Source organism: Coenobita brevimanus, chromosome 71 (assembly GCF_032717465.1).
Source record: "Coenobita brevimanus isolate Jiangsu-jjx chromosome 71, ASM3271746v2, whole genome shotgun sequence".
NCBI lineage: Eukaryota > Metazoa > Arthropoda > Malacostraca > Decapoda > Coenobitidae > Coenobita > Coenobita brevimanus.
This window is the reverse complement of record NC_137024.1, coordinates 58,491,179-58,515,771: the sequence shown is the minus strand read 5'-3', so window position 1 is coordinate 58,515,771 and position 24,593 is coordinate 58,491,179. Positions and strand designations below refer to the sequence as shown.

The window sequence follows — 24,593 nt, the reverse complement described above, 5'->3', positions numbered from 1 at the left end:
TGTGTGTTTTAATGCATGGTAAATAAAACAAAACTGCCTTTTAACATACAGATAGGACAAACTCTCATCTTCTCTTCCAGGTAATGCCAGATGTTTTCGTATAATACAACATGAGTCCAGAGAGCCTATGCATCTTTAGTTTCCACTTCTACCTAAACCTCAAAACAGCTTTGCCAGTTTCTCACAATTTACAATACCATACCAATTACAGGGAAAAAAGTTGCAATACACCGAAATACATAAAGACTGCCTAAGGAAAAAAAAATCAGCACTAAGGCTGACTGCTCTGAGTTTCTGCCAGATTACTAGACTGGGAATGTTAGGATGAATTGGTATGACATGGTGTTACATATACCAACCAAGACGGACAGCATTGCTTACTTGGTTTAACCCTTGCGTCTAGTAACATTTATTTTATGAGGAGGAGGGGAAAAACATAAAGGAAGAGGGAACGGAAAAGGAGGAAAAGTAGAAGGATGAGAATGAAAAGGAGCAGGAAAAAGAGAGGGTATGGTGGATGGGTAAGTGATGGTGGTGGTGATGGAGAGGGAACAGACATTTCCTTCTTCTGGGTAGGTCTGTTCACTGTGTACAAAAGATTGTAAATCACAAAAACTGAACCCTACATCATAATACCCTATCAACCTGTGACGAAAAATAAAATAAAATAAAATTCTTTTGCCAAAAATAGCTGAAATACAATAAATTAATAAGCCCTACATAATGAATACAGCCTGAAACTTACAAAAAATGTATGTGTGGTAAAATAACCATTTTAAAAAATCCATCCAGAAAATAACTTGAAATCCAAAAAACTGAACCCAGCATCATAAGAGTAACCTGAAATTTAAGAAAGTATCCACCGAACATTGCGGAAAATAACTTTTAACTTAAAGGCAGTTCTCACAATAAGTCATGAGTGTTTTCCAAAATATAACAACTTTTCCATACAACTGGTACTGTACACTGACAGAACTGGCAAAAAAGTTACCAATTTTTCAACAATCTGACGATGTACTTTATATTTTATTGTATTTTATATTGCTGTAGGGTTATGGGAAGTGGACCCAAACAGCATGTTGGAGCCTTATGAACAATATGATATGATTTTATATCACTGTAACTGGCAATTTTCCTGTACTGTACTTTACTTTGGGAGATATGGGAGAAATGGAGTTCCCCCGAGCTAAGCCCTGTATTGGACTATATAGCCCCGCTAGGGTTACAGGAGGGAGCTACCTCACCCGGCACGGCAGCCCGGGCGAGGCTTGAACTTGCAATCACCTGATCACAAGTCCAGCGCGCTACCACTGTGCTACCGCGCCCCCCCAATACTTTACTTTGGACTTCATCAGAAAACTACCAGCAAAATGGGTGACTACGAGCAATGAATGACTGTACATCCTTATTATACACTGTCATTTTATTTGTCATTTTTTAGATGGAAGTGGAATTTTACTCTATCAGATATGCTTGTGTGTAGCTACAGAATGTGGTGAAAGTTTTTTGGCATATCAGATAATGCCAGAATTCCGGGGGCTTGAATGATGAGAGAATGGATGCAAGGCCCACTGGACTGGGCAAACTTGGGCTGTCTGGGCGTTGCTATTCCTCTCCCTGCCCTTGGGTGGGAAAGGAGGTCTGGATGATGATGATGATGATGATGATGATGATGGTGGTGATGATGATGATGATGATGATGATGATGGTGGTGATGATGATGATGATGATGATGATGATGGAATCTGAATGGACAGTTTTGCTGTGAAGTAAATATCTATACATACAGTCCTTGTTGTCTGTCAGGGATGGTTTCTAAAATATCAACCTTTTCCACAAAACTGGTGCTGTGAAATGGAAGCAACTGGCAAATCTGCTTTGTAGCTATACAGTAGAAATTTAAAGAACAATTTTTTTGTAACTTACTGTGGACCAAGCAGAAAATGGTATTAAAAAAAAAAAAAGAAAATAAGTATGTCAATAAACAGACCGACTAACTGTTTAATATAAACAGAAAGATATAGAAACCGATATTTACTACACAGAATAACTGCCTATTTGCATTTCACTGCCAATGATAAAATACAGCTGCTATTTTTTCCATTTTACAGTTACAATTATATATTAATTTAAAAAAAATATATATAATTTTTTGAGACACACCGATCACTACACAAAATAAAATACTCAGAAATAAGTAACACAGAAAACACTACTCAGCAATAACCAACACAATAACTGGAAGTAACTCTGTCAAACTCTTACACATCAGCACAAACAGGAGACAATATATGACTGATTTACAGCAATGGCCTAATATAAAACTGTTGAGAAATAATGCAGTAAATAGATAAATAATGTGGTAAACAGACTCACAAAGGTCATCATCATAACACATCTTCCACAAATAAATACGGAGGAGCAGAGCATAAAAATCCCATACAATATATAAACTCAATATAACTCACAAACCTTCAACATAAATAATTTGATCTTACTGCAAGAATGAAGAAAAAAAAAAAAGGGGGGAGGACTAACAGAAGGCAGGAAAATTCAACAAACCTATAAAACCTGTTGGAAAAATCTTATTGCTGGAGAATCTGGACGTCACGTGTGATGAGTAACTGTCACTGCCATCATAACCATCATTACCATCATCATCATCATTACCATCATCATCACCATATCATCATCATCATCACCATCAACTCTTGTCTTGTAAACATCATCATCATCATCCCATCCCAATTTCCCATATATTTACATTGCACTGGAAACACGACACAGGAAATAATGTCAACAGAGGGTATCTCACATAACTGGTTCTAAGCAAACTATACGATGGCATGTCAAAATAATTTGATGAATACTGTAGGCTATACTGGAATACAAAGACCCAAAAATATTACAACAGCTAACAATGATAATTCAAAACAGTAACCTTCACTGTTTAAAAAAACAATACAGTAAAAGATTCATACTGTACACAAAACGCAAGACAACATCTCATGGTAATCTGGAGTATGCACAGCAATCTAAAAAAAAAAAAAAAAAAAAAAAAAAAAAAAAAAAAAAGTATACAGTACTTGGCATTACAGAAACATGTGAACCCCACCATCAGTACCTGTCAGCCTAACCCCATTTTTCATAAAATAAGTCCTTGTTATACTATACACCGTGTTTTTTGTACTTTTTTTTTTTCCCCTGTACAGCCATGGAAAATTACAAAAAAGCTGCCTATCAATGTTCCACCATTACCTGTGAGGCAGCTCTGACAGTCGCCCCGCATTTATAGTACTGGCAGCATGGAAAAAGCTGAAATATTTCAAAAATAATTCCCCACAAACAACAACAACTGCCTATACTTCCAAGGAGGTGAGGAGATATAGAAAAGTTTTAGTTAGCTTTAGGTAAAATGATGTCTTCTCTTGGTTCATTCTTGCTACCTCTAGACAATTTTATTAAGGTAACAGGAGACCTCGTGTAGCAAAATGGTTGTTGTTGCTGTTATTGCTAATCAACCCCAGTTTGTCGAACTAAGCAGACTCATCAGCCACAGGCAAGTAACTGTCCCTACTGGGCCATCCTGTGCAATGAACTGACGTTCCCTCTCCAGCTTCAAAGCTTCTCCCAGACTGAGATCTCTTTCACCACAGGGATAAATGTACGCTATATCTAATCTCTATAGTTTCAGCAAAGGGGTATATGAAAGCTATTTCTAATCTCTCCAATTTCAAAGTGTCTCACAAGCTGAGCAAAACTGCCTGGTGGAAGCAAGAATGAAATGAACAGGGTATTATCTTGTGAAGAGGTGAATCTTTCTGGAGGCAGGGATGTGAAAAGGAAATTCATGGAAGGACATTTTCATACAGTTTTGTAAACTTGGAATACACAAGCAGTCCCCCCTCTCCCCTATCTCATTCTTCATGGACAGTTTTAAAACACTGTGTAACAAAACTACACTTCAGTAATTCCTTTGTATGTGGTGATGATGTGTTCCAACTGTAATTCCACTGTATGTGGTGGTAATGTGTTCCAACAATAATTCCTTGGTATGTGGTGGTGATGTGTTCCAAAATATTGCAACATTTCCCTTACAACAGGTAACCTGAACCACAGAAAACTGGCAAACTGGCTTTATGGGTAGTAATGGAGTTTTGGCAGATAAATTTTCTGTATATTACTGTGTACTTAATAAAATAAAAAAGTAAATAAAAAAAGGCACAATTTAACAAAGACCTTTTGTAGAGTAAGTCTCATATTCTTCAACTACTTTTTTTGCTGTTACTTCCACATTCAATTACTGAAAAATGGGACATCCAGCTTCCACTGCAACCTATGAATCTGATTTGCCAGTTTCCATAAAGCTGCAGTATAATATCCAAATCTGTGATACTTTAGAACCTATCTAACTTATATCTTTGACTGCTTTCAAGTGGGCAATACTCATTCTCCCTTGTCCCAATGGATATTTACGAAACAGAACCAAGATACACAAACAAACTTACGATCAATCAACTGTCTCCCATAACTCAGACCTTCATTTACAAGAACAGCAAGAGACAAGGGAAGTTTCTGCTCTCTTCCTTCCTTGTCTTTCCTGCAAAAAACAAAAATACCTACGATGATTTCATCTCACATCTACCATATGTTCTGCAAAAAGAACAAGAAACATGAGAAATTCTACATTCACAGGATAGAAAAACCCACACTAACAAACAAAAAGATATGCTTGCAAACAGTTTTGATGACTGCTGTTGCCAATGCTGTTTAGAGATACATCTTTTCATGTCACTGTGGGTTTCTTTATCCTCAGTGATGTTCACGACAGTGCGACTCTTCAACCATTCTACACTCTCCCTGTCCTCCCTGCAAACACAAATCCGAGCTACAAGAGGGAGTTCATTACAAGTTTGTTACTGAATCTCAACCCTGGTCATAACGTAACAACTAATCTCTTCAAAACAAAACAAATCTCCTCCTTGTCTGCCTGTGATGGGCATAGACATATAAAAATAAAACAAAACAAGACCTAGTGCATTAGCTGCCACCAGGGAAATGAAGATTGATGGTGGAGCTGCGGAACACGACAATCGCATGGAAGGGTGATGGAGAGAAAGACAATTCAGGGATAAATCACATTCCAAACCAGTTTTGTCAATGAGCTGACTGGCAAAACTGGTCAGGAGTATTAGCCAGCAGAATGTCCTAGGTGGCATGGGAGGTTTCATAGCACCTCTTCCTTAGCACTGTATTTTGTGTATTACACCTTCGCATTCTCTTGCATGTTAAATACGTCTTAATAAAAGTACAGTTTGCATCAATAATATTCAAGATACTAAGACCTACTGTGCTGAACAAACCAGTAAGGAATAGGTGTCAAAAATATCTAAAGCCACTTAGAATACAACCTTCTGTTTGTAACTCGTGTTTCTCTACATCACCGTCCCATAACTGTCCTAACATCTGAACATGTGACAATGGCGGCGCTAGACAGTGAAGGAAAAACAATGTAAATACATCTATTGCTGGTGGAGTATAGACTTGAGAGTCGCCACAAAGTATTGCAGTTGGTTAAGGGTGTTCTCGAGGAGGTGTCGGCCCTCAGGGTGTAGAGCCATTTGGTGCAGGTCGTGGAAGGTGAAGGCCAGGTCTGGACACGGTTCCTTGGCCTCAGTCCAGAACCGCAGCAGTAGGTTGAACAGCTCCATATACGGGTCGACAATTGTGGTGTTCATGCACCTGCGGGAATACAGCATATCATGACAGTTTCAGGGTTGTTGTTACTGTTGTTGTTGTTACTGTTGTTGTTGTTCTCATGGCCCCAGGCTCATCTGCACATAAACCCAATGGAATGAATGCTGATGCTGCCATTCTTTTCTACACCTGCTTTAATTCAATTACAATAAGACTCTGGATATGTCTGCTGGTTTCAATCCCTTCAATCCAGTGACATATTTTCCCACTTTGCTCTTCTTGATTACAGACTATTTCATTTAGTTCAAGAGAAACTTTCAGCTGTGAAAGAGTTCACAGAGGCTACATATAACCCCTCCAGTTTATTATTATTAAAAAAAAAAAAAAAAAAAAAATAAAAAAAAGTCCTGAGCTGAATAAACTGTCTAATGATATTAAGAAAAACTTTTAAAAATGCTGTATATCATTCAATTTATGTTGAAACAATCTTCACACAAAACTAGGCATGATCAAATTACCAACATAGTACGGCACCCAGCAAGAGATGTACAGTATGTGAGGAGCTTCTGGAAACTGATGTCAGCATCCTCCAAGGTACATATGGCAAGAAATTAGGTATGTTTGCTAGTTTTAAGCAATCTTCTAGCAAAACTAGGAAGATGGTTAAAATACCTGCATAGAGCAGCACCCAGCTTGAGGACGTATGAGAGGAGGTTCTGGGCACTGTTGCGAGCGTCCTCCACGGTCATGGTGCGCTTGTTCTTGAACGCCGGCAGCGTGTGTGGCACACGGTGGGCATCAAGGATCATCGCACTGGGAGCAAGGGCAGAAAGGGTGTATTAGTTGTCTAAGTGGGTCATGGGAATTATATCAACAATGTCAGAGGAGCACTAGGGAGGGAAAGGAAAAGGAGGAAAAAGGAAAGGCAGAGAAAGGGAGGGGAGAAGGAGGCAGGGGCAGCAGGGCAGGTATAGTAGTCATGTTAGGGGATGAAAAGGGAGGGAATGGGAAAGGGAAGGGAGAAGAACGGGTAAGGGTGCAGAGAAGAGGAGAGATAAGATGGAGGGAAAAGACTAAGTTGAAGAGGAAGTGGGAGAGAAAGGATAAAGAAGAATAGGCTGGAAGGAAGGGGAGGGAGGAAGGAAGGGGTAGACTGTGCAGCATACAGTGCACATCAAGGATCATCACACTGGGGACAGGACCAGCATGGCAGGAATATTAGTGATGATACAGGAGTACAGGGGACATATTAATGATGTAGGGGAGTGGAGGAGGAGGGGGAAGGGAAAAAGAGCGAGGATTATCACACTGGGGGCATGGGGAACAAGTGATACATACATGATATTAGGAGTAAAGAGGATGGAAAAGAAGGGAGAGGAAAGAATAAGGGTGGAGAAGAAAGAGCATTCTTGTAATGTTATACGGTCAGACAAGAGAAAATAAAGGGAAAGGGAGGAGAGGGGAGGTAACTAACTCTTAATCTCTTCAGTCCAGCGAATGGGTAAAAACAGGCTAAATCTACGCTTTGGTGTCCAAAAAGTTTTCCAAAGCTGAATAAAGCAGTCCATACACAGCAAGAAACTAATAAAGCCATCACTGGACAAAAGGGGTTAAATTCCACCAAGCATAGGCTATCTCCAAATCCATTCTTACAATCCAACATTCTTACATCAATTACACATCAAACATCAATGCATTCACACATCATCATCATCATCATTTCTGGCAATATTATGGGGTAAAATGTCAATCATCCATACAGCAAAGAAACAACACATCATTCAAAACATTTTTCAAATACCATCCTCCATGAATCCCCATCATCAGATTCAATGGGTTGTTACTGTTGTAGCTCTAGATTCAACCTGACAAAAACCAGGCGGACTGCAGGTTGAAGATGAGACTAAAAATATGGTCAGGTAAGAACACAAACCCACTTAAAACTTACACAAATTGGGTCATGCTGGTGGTGACAAGTTTTATCATTTCCTGTGCATTACTGAAGCCAGTAGGGTGTGCTGTGGGGGGGTGGGGCTGGAGGTGTGGGGCCTGGGGGTGGTGAAGCAGCGTGGGGGCAGCAGCAAGGGGGGCAGTGGCGGTGACGGGAGGCGGTACAGATGTCACACGTGTGAACACTGGGGTACCACCCAAACCAATGGTACTGCTGCTGGAAAAAGGAAAAAATAAGGGATTAGACAGATACATGGCTTGACAACGAGATTGATAAGGTATATATACATACAGACAGACAGACTAATGGAACTACTGCCAAAAGGAGAATGTTTACTACAATAGTAGTAGTTTCGGCACACAAAGGGGCATTAACGGAGCAATAATGGCTGAGGGCAGAGGAGCAGTGTAGGAGGCAATACAGATGCTACTTGCATCAGTCCGGGGTAAGACCCCCACCATCTATATTGACAGAACTGCACTTGGAAAAGGAGAATGTTTACTATACAAGGAAAAAAAAAGCTACAGTAAATTCTTGTTATACGACCCCCTTGTTGACATTCACACATTGCTCAAGCCTTCAATACTCTCACCGTAGTATATTAACCATGCTGTGTTGATAACTTGAGTGTGTCACTTTCTTGTGGCAGCTTCTGTTCTGCTCCATTCATCCATTCACTCATTATTCAAGCCTTCAAAACTCTCAGCACAACTTTTCACCTTATATTAATCATGTTGTGTTGGTGACTAGAGAGTGTGTCATTTTCCTGGGGCAGTTTCTTCTGCTTGGTGTCACTGTCAGTGGTGGTGGTCGAGGTGGCAGGGTGCGGTGATGATGAGGGTGCACTACCGTCACTCTCAGACAACTTATTCCCTAGATAGTCGGGCCACTGATGTTCGTACCTGTGGGCAGACGCATAGAGGCAACTTTTATTCTATGGGTAATTAACTCCTTCAATCCAATAAGAGGCTAAGCAACGTTGGGTCTGGTTAGTACTTGGATGGGTGACCGCCTGGGAACACCAGATGCTGTTGGCATCCCTACGTGTCAAGTGGGGTTGGTGGAGGATTAGTGCCCCTCTCTGTAAAACAATTAACTCTAAGCCCTTGACCACCCCGTTTGGGATACATGGCGTCTGGCAATGGATGGATGGAAGTCCTCACTACAATTTATATACTGTGTCATTTCTGGTAGGTGGTGGCGACCATCATCCACTTATGACATAGTGTTACCTGCCTACTTCTCCCTTCACCTTTATCATTCACTCTCTGTCTCTGTCCTCCTCTCTTCCTATTTCTCCCATCTTTCCCGTCACTTTTAACTTGAATTTGGCTCTCTCTTGTATTTTGTTTTTCTCTTGGAAGGAACAATAATTATGGGCTCGTGGCCTTTGGTTCCTTCTTCCTCACAAAAAAAAAAAAAAAAAAAAAAAAAAAAAAACTATGCCTCTTTTCTTTTCAGGTGACTTTACTTGAGTGCCAAATCTAATGGTATCCTGTATGACAGGAAACCATTTTCAACACTGGGCGGTAAACAATTAGTATAACCAGCCCATAAATGTTCCCTACAAGTCAACAAGTGAGTTGGTGGAGGGTTAGTGTCCCTCCCTGTAAAACAACTACGGTAACTCAGAGTCAAACCACCACTCCTTATGGGACTATGGTGTCTGGTTAGATAGAATTTGACCATTTTTAAAAATTGTCAGTTATTTATATAGGTACCTATTTATCTTATGTTAGTGGTAGGTGGGGACGCTCACCATCCACTCACTCAATGTAGTGCTGCTCTCAGGTGTCTGCCCTGTCCTCTCCTCCATCCTTCTTTCCCTCCATCTTCTTCTATCTTTCTTTCCTTCATTCTTTCCTTGTCCTTCTACCTACGGATGACTTTACACTCCCTCTTCTGTCTTTCATTTCTTCATTCTTTCCTCTTTCTTCTGCCTATGGGTGACTCTACATTGAGTGACAAGCCAAATGGTTTCCAGTACACCAGGAAACTATTTACTACACTGGATGGTAACCATATAACCATATTTTGGTGCCTGGTGGTTTAGTGGGTATTTATTGTGCTCCAATTGGATTGAGCCGGTGAAGGTTTATATCCAAGGGATGGTTGGGGTTTATTGCTCACATAATGCCACTCAGGGATGAGTGAGGTTGGTCACTCTCATCTTAAATGTCAGGACCAACTGCCTAGCCCTGGGCTCCTACGCTCCTCATGGGGCAACGCAGGATTGAATGATGGATGGATGTATCTTTTTTGCTGCGTACCAAAGTTACATCAAATAAGATTAAGTCAATGGACACCTTACCTCCTCTTAACCCTTGCCAGGCTGCAGACCACATATGAGGCACACTGTAGGTCTGCAAAGGCCATGCGGCAAACCTCACATGAGGTACATTTTACAATGGTTATAAAACAATGCCTCAAGGGAGGTAAAGTACCTTACAAGGAATCAGCTCAGCAGGGTTAAGGTATCCCAATACTGAGGTTGGCCATGGGACAGCTGATGTTTCCTATGGACTGGAAATTAAACCAACTGCCAAAAGTAGCTGATTAATTATTCACAGTTGTTGGAAACTTGGGAAAAAAGAAATCAGTGATATGTGATAACATCTGAAACAATGCAAAAGTCTTAGCTTGGACTCTGACTACTTGTGGCCAAGTTTCCTGTCTAAGAAAACATACTGTACTGTGTAGCTAATTACTGGAACCAAGCTTGCAGCCACTTTACTCTTGCAGTATTACACCACCACCCAGAACTGACGGCAACCAACCATCTACATACTACCTACAGGATCAGGCTTTATTCCATGAGAATACACCACATCTATGTCAATGACAAGCAGTAGCAAGGTCCTCATTTTAAGACATCTTTTTTTATGTTCATTTTTCGTATAAATCCCCTGAATCCTGGTGACGTCTTTTTAGTTTACTCTTGCTTCTATCAAACAAATACTATATTCAACTTCAAAGAGGTCTCACAAATTTGGTTAGGTTAGATGTTGTATGGTCATGTTAAATTATATTACCGTACGTTATGATAGGTTAGCATAGTAATATTAGCTATATGGACCCACCTGCACTTGTCCCCGTAGGCACAGGTGCCCTTCAGGAAGTATCGGCACACCATGGAGGGCTGGGCTACTGTGGGGTCATGGGAGAAGCGACACTGGTCACCCTTGTTGCACACATTGCTCATAAAGTACCTGCCGGTGGTCAATTATATAACTAACACAGAATGAAAGTATTATTTCAGTTTCAACCCATAACTGATTTGGACATGACCCTTTATCTCATTTATTATTGATCTGTAACAGATGTGTCATGAGGATGATGAAAAGCAGCAAGAATTTATAACAAATTCATAAGTTACATGAAGAGCTGCTTGAAATTAGAACAAATTCATAAGGCACATGAAAATAATTAAGAGAGGCTATGGTTCAAGACCAAAATTCTACTAGAATGAGCAATCGATAAAAAGACGTTAAAATTAACATCGAGAAAAACATGACTCAACATCTGATATGCTAAACAGTACATGCCTGGATTTACAGCATATTCAGCAGCCATCAACTGAAATGGCCATAATGTCAAAGATCTACTGTAAATTCTGGCCATGAAGATTTATTTGGCATCTCATTAGCAGAGTGGCACAGTAACTGAGATCTCAAGGTGGAATATACCATGCACTATCCTAGCCTATCACAACATGGTTGGAATTAAAGATGACTGGGGATATTTTTTACACGTGAATATTGCCTGCAAAATAAGGTGGCCTACAGCTTATATGACCTGGACTACTATGGCCTTGTCTCAGACCCTCCTTCGCCGCAGCCTAGACCTGTACCACTCACACCAGCCTACCCCCACCTCATCCCACCCACACGCCCACCCTAACCTACACACTATCTCCCTCCACTATTACGAGCAGCCTAAATATATATCAAAATCTAATCGAAGTAGCCGGATAGCAAGGTTCCAGCGGGTTCACCTATGGGCAAAAACTACGAAAAAATGGACCCAGAGAGGTTACACAGGTACAGATATATGGGAAACAGAGTACATGTATGTCATGTGGCCTGCCCCTGAGGTCCCATATGAGCTCACCGACACAAGACACTGTGAGGCCCGCCTCCTTGAGCCATTTTTCCCAACCCTCAGATGTAAACAAACTGACAGGGTGCAGCCACTTCGACCCAACACATACTCGACCTAGGACTAACTCGCCATAACATTTTCAGTACAGTATTTACATAGGAACATGAAAATACGAATTCAAAATAATGGAAATATTTCACAAACAACATAAAGGGAACTAAACTCAAACTGACCATTTTTGCCAACGGCTCTTGCCAATGGATACATCTGTATTGCAAAATTATCAATAATTTTGAGAAAAGTACCATTATTTGTTGAATTTCAGTAGAAAATTGCTTTCTGTGCTAAAAGTATAGCCTAATATTCGTCGCCGAATCGAACTTGCCAAAAACAAGCCAAAATTCCTCTGTACAGTACCTTAGAATGTAACATTTTTTTTTTTTTTATCGTAAACCTTGCCTAATCACCTTACACATATTAAATATATCTATAATTTCCAGGCTAATAAATGTCGAAATAAGAGGGTCTCATAATCATCGTATCCACTGGATCCTTGAGTTCTGTACTGTAATTGCAATTACCTGTACTGTACCACAAACTTACGGTACTGTACTCCCCTACTTAGCACAATAGGAATTCTTTCCGTAAAATTATAAATTTTCCATGTTGCCAGTTACAACAGAAGAGAACATTGGGTAGCCAAACTCATTAAAAATTAGCTCTGCAAAAGAGCAAGAGATACTGTCATCTGGCACATTTATGTAGCAGCTTTCTTATTACAAATTGGTATTAGCTTCGCAAAATTCCTGCCTCTTGGCTCCTACTATCCTAGTCATGAGATATCCAACGGAAAAACTTGGACCAGGATGTGCTGGCATCATATCATTAATTATTGCAAAAAGATTGCCACCTCCCCCCCAAAAAAAAACTACTTAAATGTCGTCATCAACAGTTTTAACCTCTATCCCTTACACCTATAGGAGAGCCAGTGGTCCAATGGTTAGCATATAAAGTTCACAACTGGAATAGTCAAATTCTTGGGCCTGTCTGACTGGTTTGATTCCCTTTTGATCTTCTTCATTTAGCAGTACGGAAAGGGACCTGGCTGTAACCATCAACTGCTAAATAGATTTCTTGCCTTAATAATCCTTCTGCAATTGATAGGCTAAAGAAAATCCAAGTCTTCTTTCTCTTCCTCATCCCACTAATAGTCTAAGCTTGGTATCCCATTTCTGGTGCTCTAAACAGTCACAACTGGAGTTACTGTGATGCTGAGGAGGATTCCATAAACCATGCTTAATCTGATTTCCTGTTGTAACTCACCTTTGTTTTTGCAAGAAATGCAGAAGAGCAACAGTGAGATCGGAGAAAAATTGAAGGAGGCGGTCTTGTGATGCATGAAGGGAGACTGAGACAGTTTGATGTGAAAAGAATGGAGGATGAAAAGTTGGTGAAAAGATCTGCATGTGTGAATGTGGCGAACAGAGCACCAAGAGGTAAACCTAAGAAAAGAATAGATCTACAAAATGACCTGACTTAGGGGACTGGACAGAGATGCTGCCAGAGATGATGCAGCATCAAAAGCCATCAGGTGAACAAAGCTGACATGCAAAAATGTATAAAGCCTTATAAAATGAAAAGAACTAAGAGGCACAGGAACATTCTGCATTCTCCTTTCCTTGTTCTTCATACTGAAAATACATGCATCATCATCTTGGCCAGTTTTCCCACTTATAGATGGGATGAGGCTAGATCTACAAAGCACTCACATCAACAGCCTTGCCTCTTACTCTACATTATTTTGTGAATTATTGTTCATTATTTCTTATCCTATCCATGCTGTACACTCAACACACATTCCTCAATAACCCTGTTTCCACTACTCTTGCTCTTAACTTTCTACACTCTTGTCATATCTAAATCTCATCCATGTGTTAAAGTGAATACTAACACTTTCATATAATCCTCTTGCAGCCTCCCCATTCACATCTTTGTTTGACAGCAAGGCCTTCAGTGCACCAGCTGCACTCCAGTTGTCACCGGCATGAGCCTTGATTATCTTTTTTTTTTTTTTTTTTTTTTTTTTACTGACCCATATAATACACACCTGTAGCTCATACTAGGGTGAGAATCAAAACTTCCATTATGTACTCTTAACATTTACTTGTACCAACATTACAAAAAGGTGGGAGACTATAAATTTTGGTGTGGAAGGTGAGAAGGTCGAGGGTTGGGTTGGAGAAAAAAAAAAAAAAAATGGGATGGTCATAGAGTGTGACCTCAAAGAAAAGGGACTGAATAGGGAGGCTGTCAGAGACTGAGCAGCATGGAGAGTCACCATTAGGTAACCAAGACCAAAACACACAAGTATGTCGGAGCCATTAAAAACAATACGAATTATACGATTTTCTGGATAACAGAATATGTTCTGGTGCTTTCTTTCAAATTATGTACCTGTACTTTTACATAAACTTTAACAACAGTCAAGATGGGTTTGGTTACAGATGTACAGTACACTACCATACATGGAGAATAAAATGTATTAGGAACACACAAAAAAAGCTAAAATGCTCTCAAGACTGAAATAAAAGTAAGTTGCACCATATACAAACTTCTACATTGCTATGTAAAACAGTACTTCAACAGCCATTTCCATAATACTGTACTCCCTTTGAGGTGCAGAGACCTGAGGTAAGGCTACCACATTCCAGAATAGTACAATTAACCCATAGAGTACACCAATCTGAAGTACATGTTTGTTTGGCACAATCTAAGCTGTGACTTGCACTCCATAGGTTAAGGCCACACCCAGAGTAAATGCATGCAAGAACAAGTGGGTGTGGGCAGCTGTTCTGCATCACTGTAACCCATACAAATGACCCCACTGGATGCAGAGGGATGCAGGCGAGAACTTTTATGGGTTGCAGTGATGCACAACTCCTACCTGCAACTGCAAACATTTAGTGTGGATGCACCCTAAGGGAAGATGACCATCCCATTCCCCTTGGTGGCACTGCGAGCATAAAAACCACCAGTCACCTCCTGGGGATCACTCTCAACTATGCAAGGCCAGACCATCACTCGGGCTGGGATGTTTTGACCACTATATCACCAGTCAGCAAAAAAAAGCACCATTACTCCCTTGCTTAACCCCTTCACTAATAGTTTTTGTTTTTTCTTGAGTTTATGTGTACTATCTCCAGATGATTTTATCTTCATCATCATCATCATCTAATCCAGTATTGCCCCATGAAAAGCATAAGAGCCCAGGGCTAGGCAAGCTGGTCATGACATTTAAGGTGAGAGTGACCAGCCTCACTCATCCCTGAGTGGCATTACATGAGCAATAAACCCCAATCACCCCTTGGCTATAAACCTACACCAGCTCAATCTGATTGGCACACCCTAATTGCCCATTAAACCACCAGGCACCATAATTTGGTTGAATGGTTACCACCCAGCATTGTAAATGGTTTCCTGGTGTACAGGAAACAATTTGGCTTGTCACTCATTGTAAAGTTACCCGTAGACAGATGGAGGAGGAATGAATGAAGGAAAGAAAGACAGAAGTGGAAGGAAGTAAAGAAGGAAGGAAAAGAGGAAAAGGGAGGCACCCGTGCGCAGAACTACATAGAGTGAGTCGATGGTGAGCGCTCCCAACTACCACTAATTTTATACGTCACTTATAACTGAAGTCCCATCTAACTTGAATAAAACTGTCCTTTGTTTACAAAAAAATAAAATAAATAAATAAATAAACAAATTACTGTACAAGACACTCCCTTATTGAAATGGTTAACTGATGAGTCAACATGAATGCTGTTTTGTTTTCTACTGTGACTTGGAGAAGATAATTCAAATGAGAGGGGCTACATATAGCATTCACTAATCCCTTTACTACTAGAACTCCTTCCTAACTCATTAAAATCATCAAGAGGTAGCAATAACAAACAAACTATGGACCGTATTCGAGGGGACATCGGATGTTTTGTAGCACCTCTTCCTGTAACACACCTAAACAATCGCTTGTACATTATTTGCATCATTTTAATATTAACTTAGTCTGTATCAGCATCATACAAGAAGATAATGGGATGGAATGTGCACAATAAATCAGTGAGGAGGAGGTGTTACAAAATATCCAAAGCCACTTAAATAAGGCCCATTCCAAATTTGGGCTACACTCGGCCATGACCCACACCCTTCCACACTTGCTCATACGCTCTCACTCTAACTCAACCATCTCTAGTCCATTCCAAATTAAAATTATAGTTACAGGTAATGAAGCTGAGTAAGGAGGTGTGCAAGTCAAGGCCAAGTGTAATTCTAATCTGGAATCGACTAAAGAATGCTATGGCCCTCATATGTCCTTGGGGTGAAGGGGTTAACCTCTTGCCGATCCACACAGAGATCAAACGAAGACAGGGGATATCTGGAGAATGCCAGTCTGGGACACTCCTAGCAATCTGCCAGACATGAATCATGGCATTAGTACAGTATAAACCTGGTCCATTACCATTATATTCCAATCATAATCATTATCAACATCACCACTATGATCATCATTATCATCACCTCCACTATCACCACTCTTACCCTTATCCCACTTTTTATCTATGCAGAAATCACTCAATCTTTTTGTGGAGATCGCTGTGAGTCCAACTAAGATGATGATGAATCTGTGCTCATAACCTCAGCATCTACCTCAATCAAAATTTCAAACTAACAATCACATTCATTACATTCTCAACCTAAATCTCAAAATCAAACTAACAATCACAATCATTTAATCTTGTTGATATCACTTACCCTTGCCCAAAATCTTTTTGGACATCACTGTGAGTCTAATTAAAACAATGAATCCATGCTCACTCCCTCAAAATCCTCTGGCCACAATGTCAGTCAACTTAAACAAACACAACCACTTACTCTTGCCTAAATCTTTGTGGAGATCACTGTGAGTCTGACGAAGAGGATGACGACGAATCTGTGCTCATAACCTCAACGTCCTCCTGCTCCTTCTTTTCTACAACGGCTGAGTGGCTGCCCACATGGACCTGTAGCTCCCCTGATGGTTGCCATGAGAAAGTCCCACCCATCGCTGTTGAGGTTGGTTCTGTGAAGGAACAGTATTTACACAATCTGGTAAGCAGCTGATAATTTATTTAACAAAATGTACAATTTTCCTCAGCAACTGGCTCATTTTTATTGCCATCCTGCCTGAGTGTCATTTGCTATGGCAGGAATGTGACATCAATGCATACTCACTTACAGAGGGTGGTATGCAATAGGATTCATTATACTACTTTAATGTACAGTATTACAGATGAGATGCTGTGCAAGGAGGGAAAGGAAAGAGTTGTGACACAGTAGCACAAAAACCACAAGCTTACCTGAATGGTGGCCCCGAGCCATTGGATCTGCTAGGTGGGGATGTGAATGCAGCAGCTGACCATTTTGACCAAGGAAACCTGCTCGCATCTCAAGATCTGCAGCAAAGAAGTGGCTTGAAATCAGCAGCATTCATAGTCATCATCCAAATCTAATTTCCTATTAACCCCTGTCTGGCTGATTCTTTGTATGGTAGTTTACCTCCCCTAAATCACTGTTTATCCATCCATCCATCCATCATCCACTCCTACATTACCCCATCAGAATGGCAGTAGCCCGGGACTAGGCAAGTTGATCCTGACATTTAAGATTAGAGTGACCAGCCTCACTCATCCCTGAGTGGCATTACATGAGCAATATACCCCAAGACTTTACTGATCTACCAGAAGACCCGCTGACATGTCATAAAAATACCCCTGCTAATACCAATACACCAGTCCTGTATGAGACAGCCCTAGCATGTATTCAATATGGACAGTGGGTGTTAGCACCAAATTGGTGACATGTAGAGGTGTATGGTATGTAGGAGGACTACTGGGCCTTGAGAGAAGGCTGTGAAGCCTATGCCCAGAGTCAACAAAACAAAAAAAAAAAAAAAAAAAAAAAAAAAAAAATATATATAAACCTACACAGGCTAAATCCAATTGGAGCACCTTAATTACCCACTAAACCACCAGGCACCATAATTTGGTTATATGGTTACCACCCAGTGCAGTACAGTATATGGTTTCCTGGTGTACAGAAAACCATTTGGCTTGTCACTCAGTGTAGAGTCACCCATAGGCAGAAGAGGAAAGAATGAAGGAGAGAAAGAAGAGAAAGTGTAAAGTCACCCATAGGCAGAAGGAAGAGGAAAGAATGAAGGAAAGAAAGACAGACGAGGAAGGAAGGAAGAGTGGAAAGGGCAGACACCCAAAGCTGCACTACATTGAGTGAGTGGATGGTGAGTGCCTCCACCAAAGTAAATTTTACCTATTAGGCTTCCAGCTTGGCTTGTGCAGACCTTCACTGTGTCTCATATAAGGTCTGCAGCTCAGCATGTGTTAAACCAGTGAAACTAATGATAGCCAATCCCATTTTACCCCCAGCAAAGTTTAGGGATCTGAGGCTAAGCCACCAGTTTAGTACATTTAAGGATAAATGAGTAATCCATTTCCCCTGTGGCATTACATGACTGAAGTGTCAAGTCACCTCTTGATTATTAGTTCTATGGAAAGCTGTCATTTGAACTGGAGCATGCTAACCACTAGATAACCCAAGATGCATGGCAAACCATTAAAAAATATATTGTATACATGTATAAAATTACAGCACTGTTGTACACAGAACATGTGATGAATTACACAACACACTAGAAATTATATGGCAACTGAGTAAGACTCATATTACCATTTCATGGTACAGCTACTGGAGTCGGGCTTATACTGCCATAGTCTTGACCTACATAACATCATTCTTACTCCATAAACAACTCAACTACCTATCTATCTGACTATCTATCTACCTACTGCCAGATGCCTTAAGGAATTAAATCTTCCATCTTTAATGCTGAGCTGTAACAAAAGATTAACATTAGAATATGGTACAATTACAAAAATGTGCTATGCAAAGGATGTGATGCCATACTATTGTCTTGTTCTACCGCTGAGCTATGAAAATTAAGCTACAAAAGCATGAAAGTTTCTTCATAGTTTAGGTGAATAATGTAACAAGCAGGTATACAGTGTCCAATAATGATGATTTGTGTAGGACTATAGTTATTCACCTCAACCTAATCAAATTTTAGTCCTTTTTGTAAATTATTTCTTCTTGTTCAGTGGCAGAAAAAGGTAAGAGTATGACTCTACATCCATTTCACAGCACTTCTTCATGAGTGGTCCTACATGTTAGTGATAATTTCTTAGTTACAATTCAATATTAAAGATGCAGGGATGGCTATACTACACCTAGCTAAAGTGAACAGTGCATAGTCTCACCTATGGGGTACGGTCTGCGTGGATCTCCCTGCTGCCAAGTGTCGGGGGCGGAGACTGAATGAGTGGAGGAGATGCGATGGGCATATTTGATGAGTTCCTCGCTGTTGACAGGACGTTTGTTGGCACGAATAATACTCTGCATCTTCTGCCGAGCCTGGTACAGCGCTATTGACTGGGGAGGGAGGTAAGCAAGGCACGATAAGCCTGGATGAAATTTAAAATACCTGTACAGGCAGTCTTCAGTTAACCTCTTGAATCTATGTGATGTCTGACTTAACTTATTGTTGGTCTTCCAGACAGGTTCATTCAATTTAGGAAAGGTTTCTCATATATACTGTACTAGAAGCTTATTAAGGTTACATCCAACCCTTCCAGGATGTTTGATTGTTAAGTTGCATGAGGTGGAGAGATGGATTCGAGTTATACAGTAAGCCAAAAGAATGAGGGTGGTGTTAGTTGAAGGAAGAGCATCCTGATGGCAGAGAACAGGATGACATGTCCACGGCCATCTCTCAGTAATCTTCATGGAGACACGTGACCACTTTATTTTGCAGTTTTCTTCAGTGTTTTCTTTATGAAAAGCGCTTCATGTGATTCTTTCCATATACTGTACTCTGAGAGAATTTCTAAGTTTCGATGTACAGTATTTTATTTCTTTTATAAGTGGTGAACAGCCATTAAAACGCAGTCTTTTTTTACAATCCCCACTGGCGGTGAAGACAGACACATCTTGTGTTCCGAAGATCAACGGAAAATGCTATTTTTGGCACAAAATTACCCTATCAATGCTGATTTCTTAACCTAACCTAAATTTTCATAACTTAACCCAACCTAATTGATCCAAACCTAACCTTAACTCACAATTTATCTTAACCTAACCTATTTTAGGCTAACCTAACCAAACTTATCCTAACTTAACCTATCCCTTGTATAATTTTACTTTGTTTCTTGACAGATCTTCTTCAAACTTGAAAATACACTTCTGTACACCTTTACAAAGTCTTTGAATCGATTAAAAGATACATAAAACTTTCCTGTTAATATTTACATGTGGTCCCACATCTCCCTTCAGGATAAAGTCATCTAGATGCAGACTGATATACAGATAAACAATACATGTACAGGTGAGAGATCAAAACAACAAACCAGTGAGTGATGAGCGTCGTACAGTTGGCGCTCCAGCTGCAGGATCATCTGGTCATGGCGATCCACCTCGGCCTGTACTGCATCCATGATGCTGGCCACACGTGCCTGCTCACTGGCCAACTAGTGAGACAAACATGTACCCTCATCATCATTATCATCATAACTGGCGTGTGTGTGCATGCGTGCGTGTGTGTTCCTAATTGTTCTTACCTAATTGTATCTTTACAGGAATGAGTCAAGCTCGTACTGTCCCGTGTCTTAAACCATATTTATCGTACATATCCTTAAATTTGTGAATTGTTTTGGCACACACTATTTCATTCAGTAGTGCATTCCACTGATCAATTGCTCTATTTGGGAAACTAAATTTCCTTACGTCTTTATCAACTCTTTTTATGCAGTTTTTTGCAGTGTCCTCTTGCTGATGCTTCCCCATACGTTAAGTAATCATTTATGTCTATTTTCTCCTTCCCTGATATGCATTTAGATAGCATAATCATGTTACCTCTTTTTCTTCTCTCCTGTAGTGTTGGTAGATTCAGTTTATTTAGTCTTTCTTCGTAGCTTAGATCCCTTAAGTTTGGTACCCATCTTGTGGCAGCCCTTTGAACTTTTTCAATCTTGTCTATATGTTTTTTGAAATAAGGACTCCAGACTACTGATGCATACTCCAGGGTTGGTCTGGTGAATGATGTTATTATCTTTCTTAGCATGTCTTCATTTATGTGTGTGTGTGTGTGTGTGTGCACAAGCATGCATACATACAATCATTTATCCATCATCCAAGCCTTCAAAAAAGCAGAAAAGCTCTAGAAGATGGGTGAGTTCACCGGGTAAGTGAATGAAGAATGAAGACGTATTTTATCGTTATGTGGCTCTGTAAGGTTCTGTAACTGTGCAACCATTATATATATATATATAATACGGAGGCAATACATGTCTAACAAAATCACCATTTTTTTTCTAAGCCACTCTTTCATTTCAAATTAAAATACTTGTATTTGCTTACACCTGCGTTCCACACAAAAGAAACCATTTCACCTTGACGCCAGGACAGATTGGGTTTGGTAGATTAGTTATCACTATGCAAGAGAAATGTAGAGTAAAAGTTTCAAATTTTTTGAGTAACTTATATGCTGTCTATTAGAAATGCTGAAATCTATGAATGTACTCTTCTACAATTCACGAAAGGAGCTATCAGACATTTTTAGTTAACTTAGGAGAGACCCTGTGTAGTGAAACATCAGATAATTTTAATAAGAGTGAGCCATAGGTTACTCTTGCTCCTACCACACACTTTTATTTAAATCAGGTAAAATGGCAATGGTGTTCCCTTGAGCTAGACCCTGTATTGGATAATAGAGTCCCACTAGGTTACAGGAGTGCGCTACCACTCCTGGTACGGCAGCTCCTCACTCTAAATGAAGTACCATGATGCTAACTGCCCTGTACCTTGATAGTGTCCTTGAGCTGTTTGTCCTTGAGGATAAGCAACTCCACTAACTGGGCAAGTTCCGTCGATGAGAGCCGCTGTGACTTGGGGGCCACACTGTTCTCAAGCAACTCTCTGCAAACACAAACACCCTTACATCATCATCTATATTCCTTACTGTTTTTTATACACTGGCGCCTCTTTTTATTATGCTTAAATACTGTTCCCATTAAAGATATTTACATCAACACATCAACCAATAGGTGCATTCCAGTAAAGGGGTGAGGCTACTGTCCCGACATTTATGGCAAGAATGGAAAGTCACTCTTTCTTCTGTAGCAATGTGTAAGCAGTAAACACCAACCAGCTCTTGAATCGAAACCCCTTACGGACCACACACGGCTGTAGTGCTTAAAGTATGCAAATAATGTCAGGAAAAAAAAAATGTAAACAATCCCATCACAACCTCCATACCCGGCCATCAGTTATAAAGCATCATACTGTATAACACCCGACCTCTAGTGGAATTGTATATCAAAACAGTTTCTGGATATTGCTTTATAAAAGTGTAATGACTTACTTAGAAATGAGCTCTGTATCGTCTATGAGGGACAATAGCTTCTCTCTGGTACTGATTGACGCCATGTTGACAGTTCTCGAATATCGCTAAACTTGATCACTAAAACAGCTAGATTGTCGCTAAATGAAAAGAACTAAAATCAGGCGCCAAGATACAATATTGTTAGTTATAAAATCACCAGAACATAGCTAATTAAAAAATAAAATCTTTGCTAAAATGGAATAACTAGGTCTTGCGAAACAAATTTGCGCGTATTTATCGACGATCATAGCCAATTTTTACGATAAATACATTAACAACACTTTACTATTAACAAAAATCGCATTTGGTCTACGTTAGCCCATTGTAGGCCCAGACATTCTCCTAGAACAGTGATTGACAGTATTCTTTCCCCATGCTGGCGAAGTCCGATGGAAGTGGTCTGTAACATGTGAAGCATAAGTAGAACCAACAGGGTGTGAACATGGACAGGCACAAGGAAGGCCATACGGTACAACCAGTTACCACTTTAATGTCCACCACAGCATGGGGTCGAATCCTTTACTCGAAGTTCATACACCAATGTGACAAGTATGCTCACCACTGAGCCACACAGCAATCTCTGATCTTCACTAGGTGAAAACCGGGGTGACCTTCATTACAAACATGCCTGTACAAATTACTTGCCTGACAACTGATACCGAACTCGGACATAATGTACAGTACTGGCCTATACATATTAAGAAGACCCAAACACCACTTTTAGAGCAACCCATGATCAGTTAATCAATACCAAAATTTTAAGGGAATATCGTACAGTGCTATACGGTACTTGAATCTGCCAGTTATCCACTAGAACTGCTGCCTGATTATACTGTACTATACAAACATACCTCAACTCCTTCCCAATCCCCCAAAATGAGGACAGAGGAGTGCTGCAGGGCAACCTCAGGTTCATGTCCTAATAAACTGCGGACATAACAAAAATCCAAGTTGTAAACTGTTCTGTAGAAGAGTTCAGTATTTCACATGCCTGTTTAGTTTTTCTTAGAATATTGATATAGTGTATATCTATATATATATACACACTATATATATACTGTATATTTTATATATATATATATATATATATATATTATATATATATATATATATATATATATATATATATATATATATATATATTTTATCATAGTTTCTCTAATGTAAAAAAGGAACCTTCATATATAAAGGATTAATCACCATCACTACATATTTTTAAACTTTATTCCTAAATAGAGGCATATTGTTGCCTACAATAATGCTAAGGTACTGCAACTGGCAGAACCTGCATCAAAAAAAATATATACTGTATATTATTATTTATGGTTGTACTGGTGAGGCTGATGCAGGGCGACCAAACTTCATGAGCCAGGATAGAGATGCAGCGGTTGGGGAAAATAGAAATATGCAGTTGTATTAACTTGCTGAGCTTGGGGATCTCTCTCTCATTTATCCTGCAATCATATTTTACTCAGCTTAAAACACGCTACATTTACAGATAAGTTTATGGGTGAATTATAAGGGAGATCATTTTTGCCCACTTGTAGCTCTCTAATGCCAGAGAATCAGACCCATGTTGGTACAGCATTTATCACTCAAAATTACCCCAAGAACAGCCTACTGATTCCGAAGTTTGGCATACTTTTCCTGGGACACCCTATGCTGTATGTAAGTGATGGGTTTGAAAATATCACATTTTTCCTACAGCTGGTACTGTAAACTAAGGGGACTGGCAAGTAAGTACTGTAGACATGAAACTTTATCCCTTCACTCCTAAGTTGTAATTTTTCTATTATTCTTGCTACCACTTGAATTTATTAAACTCAGGAAGGGTCTGAATTAATGATGGGGTTTATTAAGAATATATCTACTCCACTTCAAAAAGCCTCCCATGAGCTAAATAACATCATCTGCAGACAGCAAGAGTGAACTGAAGAATACACCATTGGATTCAAGGGTTATATTTTTATGTCTCGTTATATGAACATCCTTTAACTTCCTTCCTATCCAACAACAGGAGGGTGGAGGACTACAGGAGAAAAGCAGCTTCAACTGCAGTCCACCCGTTTTGTATTCTGATGAGACTGGGGTACAACAACAGGATATCATTAGACCTTTCCTATATAGTACCTTTTTGACTGTGTGGCTCAAATCACCGTGATGGTGACAAAATTCACTCAGCATCGACATGTCTATGTAATGACACACTAATATACTCTTACATTATACTTTATACTGCAGAACAGTGTGTTAAAATTCTGTGTATCATATGTACATCAATCAACTGCTCAGAAACAA

General features: G+C 39.9%; 2 protein-coding genes across 2 annotated transcripts; both read right to left on the bottom strand.

Moving 5' to 3' along the window:
* Nucleotides 1–5,522: 5,522 nt before the first annotated feature.
* LOC145406802 (uncharacterized) lies at nucleotides 5,523–11,796 on the bottom strand. Its single transcript, XM_080277899.1, has 6 exons — nucleotides 11,759–11,796; nucleotides 10,729–10,857; nucleotides 8,368–8,550; nucleotides 7,646–7,864; nucleotides 6,370–6,510; nucleotides 5,523–5,742 (listed from the first exon to the last, which is right to left on the bottom strand). Exons 1-6 carry the CDS (start codon nucleotides 11,794–11,796, stop codon nucleotides 5,523–5,525), a joined length of 930 nt encoding a protein of 309 aa, XP_080134025.1.
* Nucleotides 11,797–15,979: 4,183 nt separating this feature from the next.
* MED4 (mediator complex subunit 4) lies at nucleotides 15,980–22,342 on the bottom strand. Its single transcript, XM_080277760.1, has 7 exons — nucleotides 22,275–22,342; nucleotides 21,715–21,829; nucleotides 20,263–20,382; nucleotides 19,117–19,288; nucleotides 17,143–17,238; nucleotides 16,679–16,865; nucleotides 15,980–16,215 (listed from the first exon to the last, which is right to left on the bottom strand). The coding sequence occupies exons 1-6, from the start codon at nucleotides 22,337–22,339 to the stop codon at nucleotides 16,702–16,704; spliced, it is 732 nt and encodes a 243-aa protein (XP_080133886.1). The 5' UTR covers nucleotides 22,340–22,342; the 3' UTR covers nucleotides 15,980–16,215; nucleotides 16,679–16,701.
* Nucleotides 22,343–24,593: the final 2,251 nt, after the last annotated feature.

Coding starts and splice junctions, on each gene's coding strand:
- LOC145406802 (XM_080277899.1), bottom strand. CDS start 11,796: ATGGCTCAAGGAGGCGGGCCTCACAGTGTCTTGTGTCG. Junction 10,858..11,758: donor CCTCACAGTGTCTTGTGTCG/GTGAGCTCATAT, acceptor GACCACCGGCAG/GTACTTTATGAGCAATGTGT. Junction 6,511..7,645: donor ACCAGCATGACCCAATTTGT/GTAAGTTTTAAG, acceptor CCTTGCTCCCAG/TGCGATGATCCTTGATGCCC.
- MED4 (XM_080277760.1), bottom strand. CDS start 22,339: ATGGCGTCAATCAGTACCAGAGAGAAGCTATTGTCCCTCATAGACGAT. Junction 21,830..22,274: donor GATACAGAGCTCATTTCTAA/GTAAGTCATTAC, acceptor TTGTGTTTGCAG/AGAGTTGCTTGAGAACAGTG. Junction 19,289..20,262: donor ACGACGCTCATCACTCACTG/GTTTGTTGTTTT, acceptor CTCCCTCCCCAG/TCAATAGCGCTGTACCAGGC.